The following is a 12206-nucleotide window of genomic DNA, read 5'->3' as shown; positions in this document are numbered from 1 at the left end:
TATATTTTAAACAGCATTATCTACGAATTTTTAGTATTTATTATCTAACTTAACAAAGCACTTTTTGCACACTAATATAATTATTAGCAAACAACTATAAAATCTTTTGTATACATATTTATATGTAAAATTATACAATATATTGTTTAAAATACATACATTATATATGTATGCATGAATATATAATGCATATATTATAAACACTATTAATTAAATAATACTCTTAGATAGAACTATCGCCGGTAACAGTGTGTATTAGAAGGGGTAAAGTGACTGGGATCTGACTTCAATATTTGCGGAGGGGTGACTGCCACCAATATGTGGGTAGGCTCAGCATATATACAAGGAAAGATACTGGGAGAGAATTAGAGAGCTCCAAGGCTTCTGAATCATATCAAACAAAACCTAAAATGAGTTTTTCTTATCAGTAACAGGAAGGAAGTGACAAAAGACTTACTAGAGTTAATTATAGAATTATAATTAATAGATATCACTTATTTTAATTTATAAAAGGTAAATGCATTTTACTAAAAACATTATAAATTCATTTTATTTCAATTAAATGCTTATAGACTATAATAATCTTCATTTAATTTTTTTCTAACTAAATAATTAAAGATTTTGCTGGTTAAATAAATAAACGTGTATCATATTTTAAAAAATAAGTAGGCCTATACAAAGTTCTGTCCATAATAAAACTAATTAACTTTTTTATTTTTATTTTAGAAAAACAAAAATAACCTAGAACTACCATGCTTATAAAAATACAATATTAGTGATTTATCAAAGATAACAAATCTTGAAGAAAATAGCATGGACTCAACAAAATGCAGAAAAAAGTATTTTGTATTGAACCACAGCCCTGTTAGAAATTGACGATTCATTATATTTCTGCAAAAATCAGACAGTAATTTTTTTGAGATAAGAGATAGTGAATGGGAAAATAAAAGTTTCCAAAATGAGCCAAATAATTAATTTTACTTGATAAATAAAAGACTGATTAAGCAATAATAGATTGATTTTATCAAAATTTGAAACAGGCTAAGTAACAAAGATATATTACCTAACAAGAACAAGTATCCTTGTTGGGTTGTTGGTCATTTGACAATGTAGTGCGTCCAGTTTGAGAAGGTTTGTGCTGCACGCCTGATTCAGCAGCATTGAGATCAAGTCTATATATAAGTAAAAAAAAAAAAAATTAAATTAAAAAAACAAAACATGAAAACTAAGCTTAGCATTCTGTTAAACAAATATATTTTCTATTTAAGGAGTTCAAGTCCAGATTGGTATTCCTTCTATTTTTGTCTAACCTCTACCAGTTCTTCTCAAGTGTACTCAACTCAGAAATTTTCAATGGAAAGTAAGTCGAAACTTCATTCAACATGGATAACATCTAACATTATGAAGTTCTTTAAAAAAAAAAAAAGAAGGTTTTCTAATACACTTAGGAGATATTTAAGTAGTTACCATCTATAATAAAATGGAAAATATTGTAAATAATTCAAATGTATATAAAAGTATAAATTTCCAATTAGGGTGTTATGGATGAATGTCATATCTGGTCTAATCAAATTACTATGACAATAATGGTCCAAAATATTAATTTATCGTAATTATAAATATATAATGATGAAAAAAAGACATTTTTGAAATCTGACAATAAACCAGTGGGGAAGGGAACTATTTTTTAAATGATTATTGTACTTTGTCTACCTTAAATAGTCAAGAGAGTAAAAACTATATTCTATATTCATTATTTTTATGTGATTCTACAAATCAGCATTTAAGCCCTTAGAAATTTACAAGGCAAGATAAATAAAATAGGATTTAAGAAGAATTATAAGACGCCACTTATTTCTTTACTTTGTGTTTTTCTCACTTTGTTTCTAGTATATGAATATAAATCATGCCTACTTTTTTCTCCCATCTTTTTAACTTATTTAGTTCTTCATAACCTTAACAAGTATTGCACTTTTTTGGTTTATGAAAAGCTAGATTTCCATATGGATGAAACTATTCCTAGTCAAACTTTTGTGCTAAAGGTGAAAAAATACAATTTAAATTACTAAAATGGATTGCCCTTTTTAAATGATTTGTAAGAAGGGCAAATGAACACTCATCCTTTTTACAAGACATAGCCATGCTGTTTTTGTCATTTTCAAACTAGGGAACATCAATAAAAATATGTAAGTTATGGATTCATCAGTAGCTATTGAGGTCATGAATTAAAAAAAGGTGGAAATTTGAAAACACACACTTTGCTGTTTTTACAGAACACTTATTATAACCACACAATAAAATTAATCTTCAGTAAATAGAAAATAGAATATTTGCAATTTATAATTAAAAATAACTCCACTCTTCAGATATTTGGTTTATTCTATTTAAAAATTAAACCATAAATATTTTCCATTTCAACTGAAAAGATCATTTCAAAATGTTATAAAAGTTTTAATTGAAAAAAAAAAAAAAAAATAATAGAAATTTTTTTAAACATGATGAAAAAAGAAACATTCAAAACAAATGATGAGGAAACTGAATATCAAGTTTCATAAAAATTAAACATTTCATAAGAGGTTGATGGGAGCATTTCAAATTTTATATTTACAGTTTTTCCAAATATAAAGATTACCAAGAAGCCATTTTCATTTAGTTATAATGCTCATGGATGTCTCAAAAAAGGTTATGTACATTTCTACTGAGAAACAATTGAATCAATTTCATGTAGTACATGTGATTTGTGAGGAAAGTTCATATTAAAGTGGAAAAAGTGTATTTTGTATTTAACAAGGTAATTTAATATCATACTCTTCAAAATAATCCTCCTGAGACACAATTCACTTGAGCTATGATCATTTCCACTGCTGATAAGCCCCTTAGAAGTCCTCTGTTTAAAAGTTCTTTAGCTCCCTTATTGTTTCTGTTGTGATAGCTTCCATGCAACCCCAAATTCTGCCCCCAAGCATCATCTTACATTTGGTAAACAAGAACTCACATGTTAGCAAATAAAGTTAATAATGGAGGAGTTCCGTGAGACCAAAAACCCATGCACAACTAGCATGAGTGGGAGCATTGCTATGATGCAGGATTCATTGCCTCATTGTCGAACCTGAGCAATAAAGAATAGGATAAAGTTAACATAGAAGTTTTCATTAGCAGTGTAGTCTGGAGGGATGAATTCTGAATAGATGCCTCAAGAATAGAAAAAACAAAACAATAATAATAGTCTTGGCATTAAACATTCATTTCCTTGAATGTTTCATCCTTGGCCCCAACTTGTTTCCATTCCCAGCTTTGGGGTTTGAGTTCCACATCAAATTCATAGAACTAAGACACACACCTCTTGGGATGACCCTATCATGAAAGTTATGTTTAGCTATCAAAGAGTCCTCAGCATTCTTTCCATGTGATTTTTGTTCTGGAGACAAAAGCTTTGGCACGAATACAGCATTTAACTTCTTGAATCGAGTCTCAGAGGAAATATTTTGAAGGGGTTAATGTACAGTAACCTAATTACATGTAAACATATTTTTTCTCTTTTCTATAAACTTTATGTACAAACAACATATTGTTAGAGAGAGATATACATTGGAGTAATATTTTACATCTCGTAAAATAAAATAAAAAAAATGTTATCTGTTGCCATGAACAGACCAGACCAGACATTCGAAACTGAACAATAAAATGTGAATATTGAGAAAAATATATTTAAAAAAGTTGATAAATATCAATGGTGAGGAAAAAATATGATTACTTAGATCATAAAAGAAAATGTGTATGTTTTAGATTTAAAACGTTATAATTTATTTCTTAGGTCTAGCTTAAGAATTATTTACGATTTATAAATAATTCTTAAAACATAGTTATTAATTTTAAATAGCATATGAATGCATTATGTTAAAAAATTACATTTATTTAATCATTTGTATCTAAAATGAATATTTTGTAATTTCAAGTTATAACTTTAAATATTTGAAAATTGGATAATTGTCTTTGTTAAGACACTGGAACAATGCATTCCATATAAAACAAGCACCGACTGTCATAAATAATACAACAGTTTGAAATAAAAACATAACAATATATTGACTGATGAAAGTCACTCATATAGTAAATAAAGAGATGCCCTTTATAAGAAGCAAACTGAAGGCATAATCAGCCAGATACAAAGTTGATACTAATGGGTATTGCAACTCAAATGGGACATACATGATAAATTAGATTCAGTTATAAATAGCTGTGGAGATTCAAGATTTAGAGGTATTAATTGAATACTATAAACTCATATTAACAAGATAAAAATTACAAATTATAAACCATTTTTTAAAAAAATAATAAACCATATTTTACTCACCTTCCATCTTGAATACTTTGGAATATTTTTTTGGCAGTTTCCAGAAAAGCTTCTTCAACTCTTTCTCCTCTGTACAAAAAAAAAAAAAAAAAAAAATGTAAGTAAAAATAAAGATAGTTGGAGAAGTTTGTCGTGGGGTGCGGTCAGCAAAGAACAACATAAATAAACAAAACCATATTTATTTATTTTATGCCGACGTTTCGACCTGAGTTTCAGGTCTTCATCAGGGCTATAGAACAAAAGGGATAGCAACAACATTTAGAGAAACATACAATTGAAAAGGAATAGTATACAAACAAATTTAGAATTATACAAAATATTGAATTAAGTTATAAATGATAAAAAATTGATAACTGATAATTGAATAGTAAAAAATTTTTAATTGATTGATAATCGTGGAATTAGGTGGTTAGTAGATTGAAAAAAGTGACAGATGAAATATAATATCATGAATATAATAAATTGAATCTGCAAATTGAACACTATGACAGACAATGAAAAATAGTAGTTTGTAGATTCAATTTATTTATTTATTTTTTCAGTTTTTTAGACACTACTTGCATATCTTATATTATACATATCTTCTTACCTACATGATATTATATTTCATATGTCACTGTTTTCAATCTACTATCATCTAATTCCACAATTATCAATCAATTAAAAATTTTTTACTGTTCAATTATCAGTTATCAATTTTGTATCATTTATAACTTAATTCAATATTTTGTATAATTCTAAATTTGTTTGTATACTATTCCTTTTCAATTGTATGTTTCTCTAAATGTTGTTGCTATCTCTTTTGTTCTATAGCCCTGATGAAGACCTGAAACTCAGGTCGAAACGTCGGCATAAAATAAATAAATATGGTTTTGTTTATTTATGTTGTTCTTTGCTGACTGCACCCCCCGACAAACTTCTCCAATCATTAATCTACTGTCAACTATCTACACCTCATTAAAAATAAAGATAATATTAACACATTTATATTATAACTCTAAGACAAAAAAAATATATACATACGTTTTTGCACTAGCTTCAACAAACATTAAGCCATTTTCTTCAGCAAACTGTTTTGCTTCCTCGTAAGTAACATCTCGCTGAGCGTCTAAATCACATTTATTTCCAATAAGAAAGATCACCTAAAACATTTATATCAAGATCAACTTAAGAAATCTGCAAAAATTAAGCTTATTTTACAGTTTTTAACATACTACCCAATACAAATTCCTAAAAAAAATAAAATATATATATAACATTTAAAGCAGTAGGGAAGCTATACTGAACTATGTACTTGGCTGACTTTGATACTAGTACATCATATTATGTAACCTATAGGTATTTAATATTTTAAAAAAAATAATTTTCAAACATTTTGGTATATATTAGCACTTAGTCTATTGTATTGGATTTTTGTTGAAATCAAAGGTAATTGAGGTCAATGTAATTTGGTGGGTTAGGCCACATTTGTTCTAAAATATTATTAAAATTAAATTAAATCTGTACCACTATAAGCCATGAAGGATCAGGGGTGTAGCACTTTAAAAAGTACTGTTACCAGACCAACGGTTGTGCAAGGAGGTGATTTGGTCAAAAACCAGCATATGTTAAAAAGGAATTTAGAAGCCAAAGGGGTAGTTCATAAGCTTTACACTAAAACTACCTATGATGCAACCACCAGATGATGAGTAATAGTTAATTCATAATTTATGTTTATTTTCTGTTTTAGAGGAATCGATGAAAAAAAGAAAGAAAGAAGAAAACACATTGGTTGATCTGCACCCAATATAACTGAAAGGATCATCAAAATGATTGAAATAGAAGTATTAAATTAATAGTTAGGTACAAATAATATAAAAGTTGATTATTACTGAACCAATGGCCATTCTACTCCTTGGTTCAGTAATAATCAACTTTTATATTATTTGTACCTAACTATTAATTTAATACTTCTATTTCAATCATTTTGATGATCCTTTCAGTTATATTGGGTGCAGATCAACCAATGTGTTTTCTTCTTTCTTTCTTTTTTTCATCGATTCCTCTAAAACAGAAAATAAACATAAATTATGAATTAACTATTACTCACCATCTGGTGGTTGCATCATAGGTAGTTTTAGTGTAAAGCTTATGAACTACCCCTTTGGCTTCTAAATTCCTTTTTAACATATGCTGGTTTTTGACCAAATCACCTCCTTGCACAACCGTTGGTTTTCTCCTAGAATCTCTTTAAGTTTTCATACCTAATATAAATTCCAAAAGAAAAACAAAAGCCATGAAGAAGAGAAAACTTCATTTGCGCATAATTAAAAAGTATACATTTTATGGAAAAATATAAAAGAATCATTTGAATGGTAATAAAAAACAAATAATGAACAAACTAAATCAGACCAGTATTAATTACATTATTGTTTATTTTAGTAAGGGCATCAGGGCCAAACATTAGTTGAACACTTGAACATTTTAGACATTACAATTGATATTGATTTTATTTTAAAAAATATGTATTGGACGACTTTCTAAATTTACTAAAATAAATTATTCAATTATGTAGAAAACAATTTTTAAAAAATTAATAAAAATTGCAAAAAAAAATCAAAATAATAATAGTCCAGTATTAGCGATATTTGTATGGACTTGGCACTAAGTAAAGTTATATGGCTGGGACACCAGATATCTTTTACTTGAGTTCAGTGGTACATGATATGAAGACAAGAAATGTTAATGTTAGCATTGAATTTCTGAGTTATTTATTTTTAAAATAATTGTTATATAATCTTTTCTGTAAGTAACTAATTAGAAATAGAGCAAACATTAATTCACGATATTAACTTGAAAAGCTCAGTAGTATAGAAGTTAACATTCCTGCCAACAAACATACACTTCATTTCATTACTTATCTAAATGAGGAAACTAATCCAAGAAGGATAGTCAGCCGGAATTTCAAATTGCTCTTTGACTACTTAAGTCAGCAATGGACTGTTATAGACCAAGTAATAACGAAAAAAAAGTTTCTTTTTTATTTGCCACAAATAATGGAATTCCTTTTGTATACTATTTCTTTATCTTAGCAGACCCTAATTTTTTGGAGCCGTGATAAGCAATTGTCACATATGTAAAAGGTATGTTCAAACTTAATTATAATTATTTAAGGCATCAGTGAACAAATTGTAACTATCATTATAGTTTTAGCTTGAATTTAATACATAATAAAAAAATTAGCATAGGTATTGTAGCAAGGCTGTAAAATATTATAGAAAACGATATTCATAAATAACGCATATTTATTGATCAAATTAAGTGATACAGATTTTACAGGCAGTAACAGTTCCAATAATCAGGAAATAACTTAACATTATTAATTTTGCAAAAATTAATCCAAATGTTAAAAATAAAGTTGTTTTTTTTTGTGCTGCGTTTTACTTTTTTGCAGAATAAAGAAGCATTGTTAATGCATTGAAGCTACACTCATTAGCAAGTAGTTAAGGGTGGGGGAAGGTCATTGAAAATCTATGTAGCTTTTTACATCAATTACATTGAAGTAAATACATGTGTGTGTTATTTATATGTATACATAAATAAAATTAAGCATAGCACAAACTATATCGAACATTTAAAAATCAGTCAAATAGATTTCAAAATTGATCTCATCAATATATCAGTAAGTATAAACCCTCCCCGCCGAAACAAATATTAAAATATATAAAATGACTGATAAAACAAATCAATATTTTGAAGTGTTTAACATACATTAACATGATAAACAGTCATAAACATGCAATTCAATAAATAAAACCTAACCTACGCAAGAAAAAACAATAAAAATGTATGAAAATAATATATGATTATAATCAATCTAAAACTTACAGTACTTGGATTAGTGAGATTTCTTGTATCAGTCAACCAACTGCTAAGGTGGTTATAAGTGGAACGTCTTGTAATATCATAAACCATTAATGCTCCAGCAGCTCCACGATAATATGATCTACCAACAAAATTATATCAAAACTAACTCAATGTTTCTTCACTCAAATATTACTTATGATTATTACCGTGTAACAGCCCTAAACCGCTCTTGTCCTGCTGTATCCCAAATTTGAAGTTTAATTTTTTGACCTGATACTTCTATGATTCGAGTCCCAAATTCGACACCAATGGTATGAGGGCAATCAGCCATAACTAACAAATACAATTTAAATAGTATAAAATATCATGTTCATTCAGAGGCAGCATTTAGTTACTCAAGACTTACATTTTTTCTCTGTAAATTGATGAAGAAGACATGATTTCCCAACACCCATGTCCCCAATAATAATGTATTTAAAAATATAAGAATAACTATAGGGTCCTCCAGACATGATTCCTGTATAGAAAATATGTATCAACTTTGAACAAATGAAATAGTAGAAAGAAAATAAGAAGACTTAATATAAATAAGTATATATTTGAATTGATGAAGTAAGTGTAAACACTATAGTATCAACAGGAGTATACACATATTATTCCAAGCGAATTCATATCGCCTATTACCTCACAGTTTGATTTCTAACTAAACTTTATAATAAATAAAGCTACTCTAATTCAACAATGTAAATATTTCGTCAAATTGTTAACATTTAATCATATATCATAAGATAACTCCTTTGTGACAACACATAAAACAATGGCTGACAAACATATGATTCGAAAGAAAATCGCTTAAATCAAGGTTAGTATTCTGTAACGAATACTTATTTCGACTATTTTAAAACCGAAATATCTTAAATATTTACATTAGTTTACTTTTTTTTACAATGAATTTTATGGACAGTAATTTTAGTAATATAGTATTTATAATTATCAATAATACAACAAATAAATCAAATCTTACTTATACTTAGTTCTATAAATTTTTTTATGAATTCTATAAATTTATTTTTTTAACAAGTCTGTGTTAAAATATACTGAGAACAAAATCTGATGAATATCGAAATACAATGATTATTATCGATTTCAAAGACGAATATTTGGAAAAAGTTACTCCTTGAGTCGAAGGGCGAATAGTTTTCATAAAGAAAACTATTTCCATTAAAAAAAAATATCTATCTTTAGTCATGTCAACACCATTGTTTAGGATTATCTCGGCTATATCGATGGGTGAGAAAAACCCACAGTGCTTGGACTGTTAAAATAGTCTACAAGTACCACAACTTTAACCATATTTTTTTATTCAATTATCCCTTTTTTTATTGTTAAAAACTGTATTTCCTCTAGGTAATAAAGAATTTCTGTAGATTTCTATTGGGTACACGATTACCTAAAATTCAAGGTTAATGATTTTTCGTTTAACAATAAAATGAATTAATATTGAAATATTGTATCTAGGAAATTGATTTTTAGCATGGGTATGCAAAATGAGAGGATGGAATTACCTGAAGGGTAAACCTATTTCATACTGATCCCCACCTTTCGGCCTTTTAGACGAACAGTTTTTGAAATTCAGATGTAAACAAGAAAATTTATGCTCGCATGCAAGATTGAAGGTGGTGGATAATATTTGATAAGTTTTTTTCCTTGTGTGGGTGGCATTGGTTTATTCCATAAAGCCCAAAATTGATTACTTATATTCTATTTGTTAATCAACTATATTCGGTTTATTAATATATATATATATGCATGTGTGTGTGTGTTTTTTTTACGAGGGTTGGTCTAAATCTTCAAAAGACACGGATAGGAATAATAACAGACAATAAAGTTTTAAGACAGATTCATATCCAGCACTTCTTAGTTGCAATACGACCTAAAGAAGTAAATCACCAAAGAATGAAAAGAGTTGTTTACGGTTTGTGATAGTTTGTTCATTAACGGTACGAAAAATCGAGAGAAAAAAAACCGTTTTAGAATCCAAATTCCTATAACAATACATCATTATAATTTGATTTTTATTCGAACGATCGAGGAGACTAAAGTTGCTTGCCATAATGAAGTCTCAATTAAGGAATCTCTCAATATTTATTGCGGATACTTACGGGAAATTGAATTATGAAAAAACTTCGTTCTTTAGAGTTTTTCGATTTTATGCGCCACTTGCAAATTGTCAAAAAATGCAATAAATTGGAGACAGTTTTGATAATTTAGCCTTTAGAATGTATCGGATCGAAAAAGTTCCCTTAATTCGTCTTAAATCTGATTTATCATCAAAATTTTTTATTTATTTATTGATATTTACAACCGTACATAAAGCACACACTGACCTTAGCCTCCTGAAATGGGGGGAAAAGTTGAAGGAGTTTTGGCGTGGATGGATTATGCGTCTGAAGGAATTATTGGGACAGTACACAATGGAAGTAATATATAAACCAGGAAAAGAAAATATGGTAGCTGATTAACCAATCAGCGATAACCATCTCAAGCTATAACTGTGCAGAGGAAGACGATAGGGAGAAATCTTCGTCTTTCGAGAACTCGGAGGAAGGAAGACCAACAGATATGGAGGAGCTTGAGGACATCATCAATGACAAGAGCTGGCAGATTATATGGAAGACTAGAACCACTGGATTACTCAAAGTTGAGTGTAGCAAGTATGGGAGGAGCAATATCATTACGATTTGTTCGCAGCCAGGCGTGAAAACGACCAGGTCTGTAGATCATTTAATAATGTTTCGAAGCCGGGAGAAAAGTGTTACTTGTACGTTGGAAATGAAACCATTTGGAAGAAGATCAAGCGGCTATCGCGTGATGAACACATAGGAATGGACAGGATATTCGCCCGATGCAAGCTGATGGTGGAAACCCTTCTGGAGGACGAACCCCAGAGAGAGTTAACTGTAGCATATTATTAGGGCAAAACTAATCACCGCGGAATCTCGATGCAAGCGTTAATGAGAAGGTACTTTTGGTGTGGTATGAAGACGAAAATCAAGTTCGTCTACGCACAAAGTATACAGACACTCGCCAAATGAGAAACAAGAGGAGAAACCTACTGCAAACGCACCCCTCAACAATCTATAGGTCGACAGAGCGGCTTCATGGCACGTTGAACGACCATCTTCGTTTATATCAGATCGACAAGGGATTGGAACCAGATATAGCAATACCTGAAGCTATAGCGGCATATAATGATTTTGAACACACATCCTTACGGGGATTTCGTCATTTGAGACCTCTTTGGGCTTCCAGGACACTGGCGGGACTATAAGGGCACGGCAGTGGACGGTGAAGAGAAACATAACAACCATGTTGCTTGTTACTAACAGAACTCGAAGAAGGTTATGGGCAAAGGTATGAGGAAGAATGGAAATGGAAAAAACCAGGAGGGTGGCGCGGGAGAATCCAAAGGTCACTGACATGATGGGAGCGATCAAAATCGGGACGATCCTACACAGAAAGTTGGGGTCTAACAGGGGTAAAGAGAAACATTACATGAATACGTACTGAAGATCCATTCAGGGTAATGATAATTAGGGAACACAATATCGTTACTTTAGAAAGTATCGAAGATCCTAAAAAGAGGAGAACTGACCAAATTGAAGAGTTAAAACTTCCGGCAATGGCAATATAAAAACTGGAGTGTTTTTCATATCGCCAGCCACTACTAACTAGACTGTATTATAGAAAAAATAGTTATTTATGTGATTCTCTTTATTATTTAATTTATTATTATTTAAAAAAAAAATAAAATAAGTTAATCGTACTTATTTGTGTTTTTCATTGACCGCACCCCCAACCATCTTCTCCTCATTCATCATCCACGGTCAACTATCTCTCATAATTATGGATTCTCTTTATTGTTTTTAGTTTTAAGATTTGTTTTGATTTTTGTAAATATTGTGTTTTGTTCATTTTAACTTATTAATGTATTGTATGAAGCGTT

The 12206-nt window shown here is 29.4% G+C and overlaps 1 protein-coding gene across 3 annotated transcripts; it reads right to left on the bottom strand.

Annotated features, from left to right (window-relative positions):
• Positions 1–6: 6 nt before the first annotated feature.
• On the bottom strand, positions 7–9043 carry Rab14 (RAS oncogene family member Rab14). Of its 3 annotated transcripts, none has more exons than XM_014425331.2 (8): positions 8885–9043; positions 8607–8717; positions 8407–8533; positions 8222–8339; positions 5378–5496; positions 4355–4423; positions 1064–1172; positions 7–384 (listed from the first exon to the last, which is right to left on the bottom strand). In XM_014425331.2, the coding sequence occupies exons 2-7, from the start codon at positions 8710–8712 to the stop codon at positions 1064–1066; spliced, it is 648 nt and encodes a 215-aa protein (XP_014280817.1). In that variant the 5' UTR covers positions 8713–8717; positions 8885–9043; the 3' UTR covers positions 7–384. The 3 variants fall into 3 exon arrangements, with proteins under 3 accessions (XP_014280817.1, XP_014280816.1, XP_014280818.1); XM_014425330.3 differs by having other exon boundaries at positions 7–405; positions 8885–9042; XM_014425332.3 differs by lacking the exon at positions 7–384 and adding an exon at positions 418–891.
• Between the last annotated feature and the right edge of the window lie 3163 nt (positions 9044–12206).

This window comes from Halyomorpha halys, unplaced genomic scaffold (assembly GCF_000696795.3).
Source record: "Halyomorpha halys isolate HHAL.00 unplaced genomic scaffold, Hhal_1.1 Scaffold505.1, whole genome shotgun sequence".
NCBI classification, from domain to species: domain Eukaryota; kingdom Metazoa; phylum Arthropoda; class Insecta; order Hemiptera; family Pentatomidae; genus Halyomorpha; species Halyomorpha halys.
Note: the sequence above shows the minus strand (reverse complement) of the source record. Positions and strands in the feature narration are given on the sequence as shown.

What these genes read in the sequence shown, in the direction of transcription:
- Rab14 (XM_014425331.2), bottom strand. Translation starts at nt 8,712, where the DNA reads ATGTCTGGAGGACCCTATAGTTATTCTTATATTTTTAAATACATTATT. An exon ending in TCAATTTACAGAGAAAAAAT is followed by an intron (nt 8,534 to 8,606) that starts GTAAGTCTTGAG and finishes TGTATTTGTTAG; the next exon opens with TTATGGCTGATTGCCCTCAT. An exon ending in ATCTCACTAATCCAAGTACT is followed by an intron (nt 5,497 to 8,221) that starts GTAAGTTTTAGA and finishes TAAATGTTTTAG; the next exon opens with GTGATCTTTCTTATTGGAAA.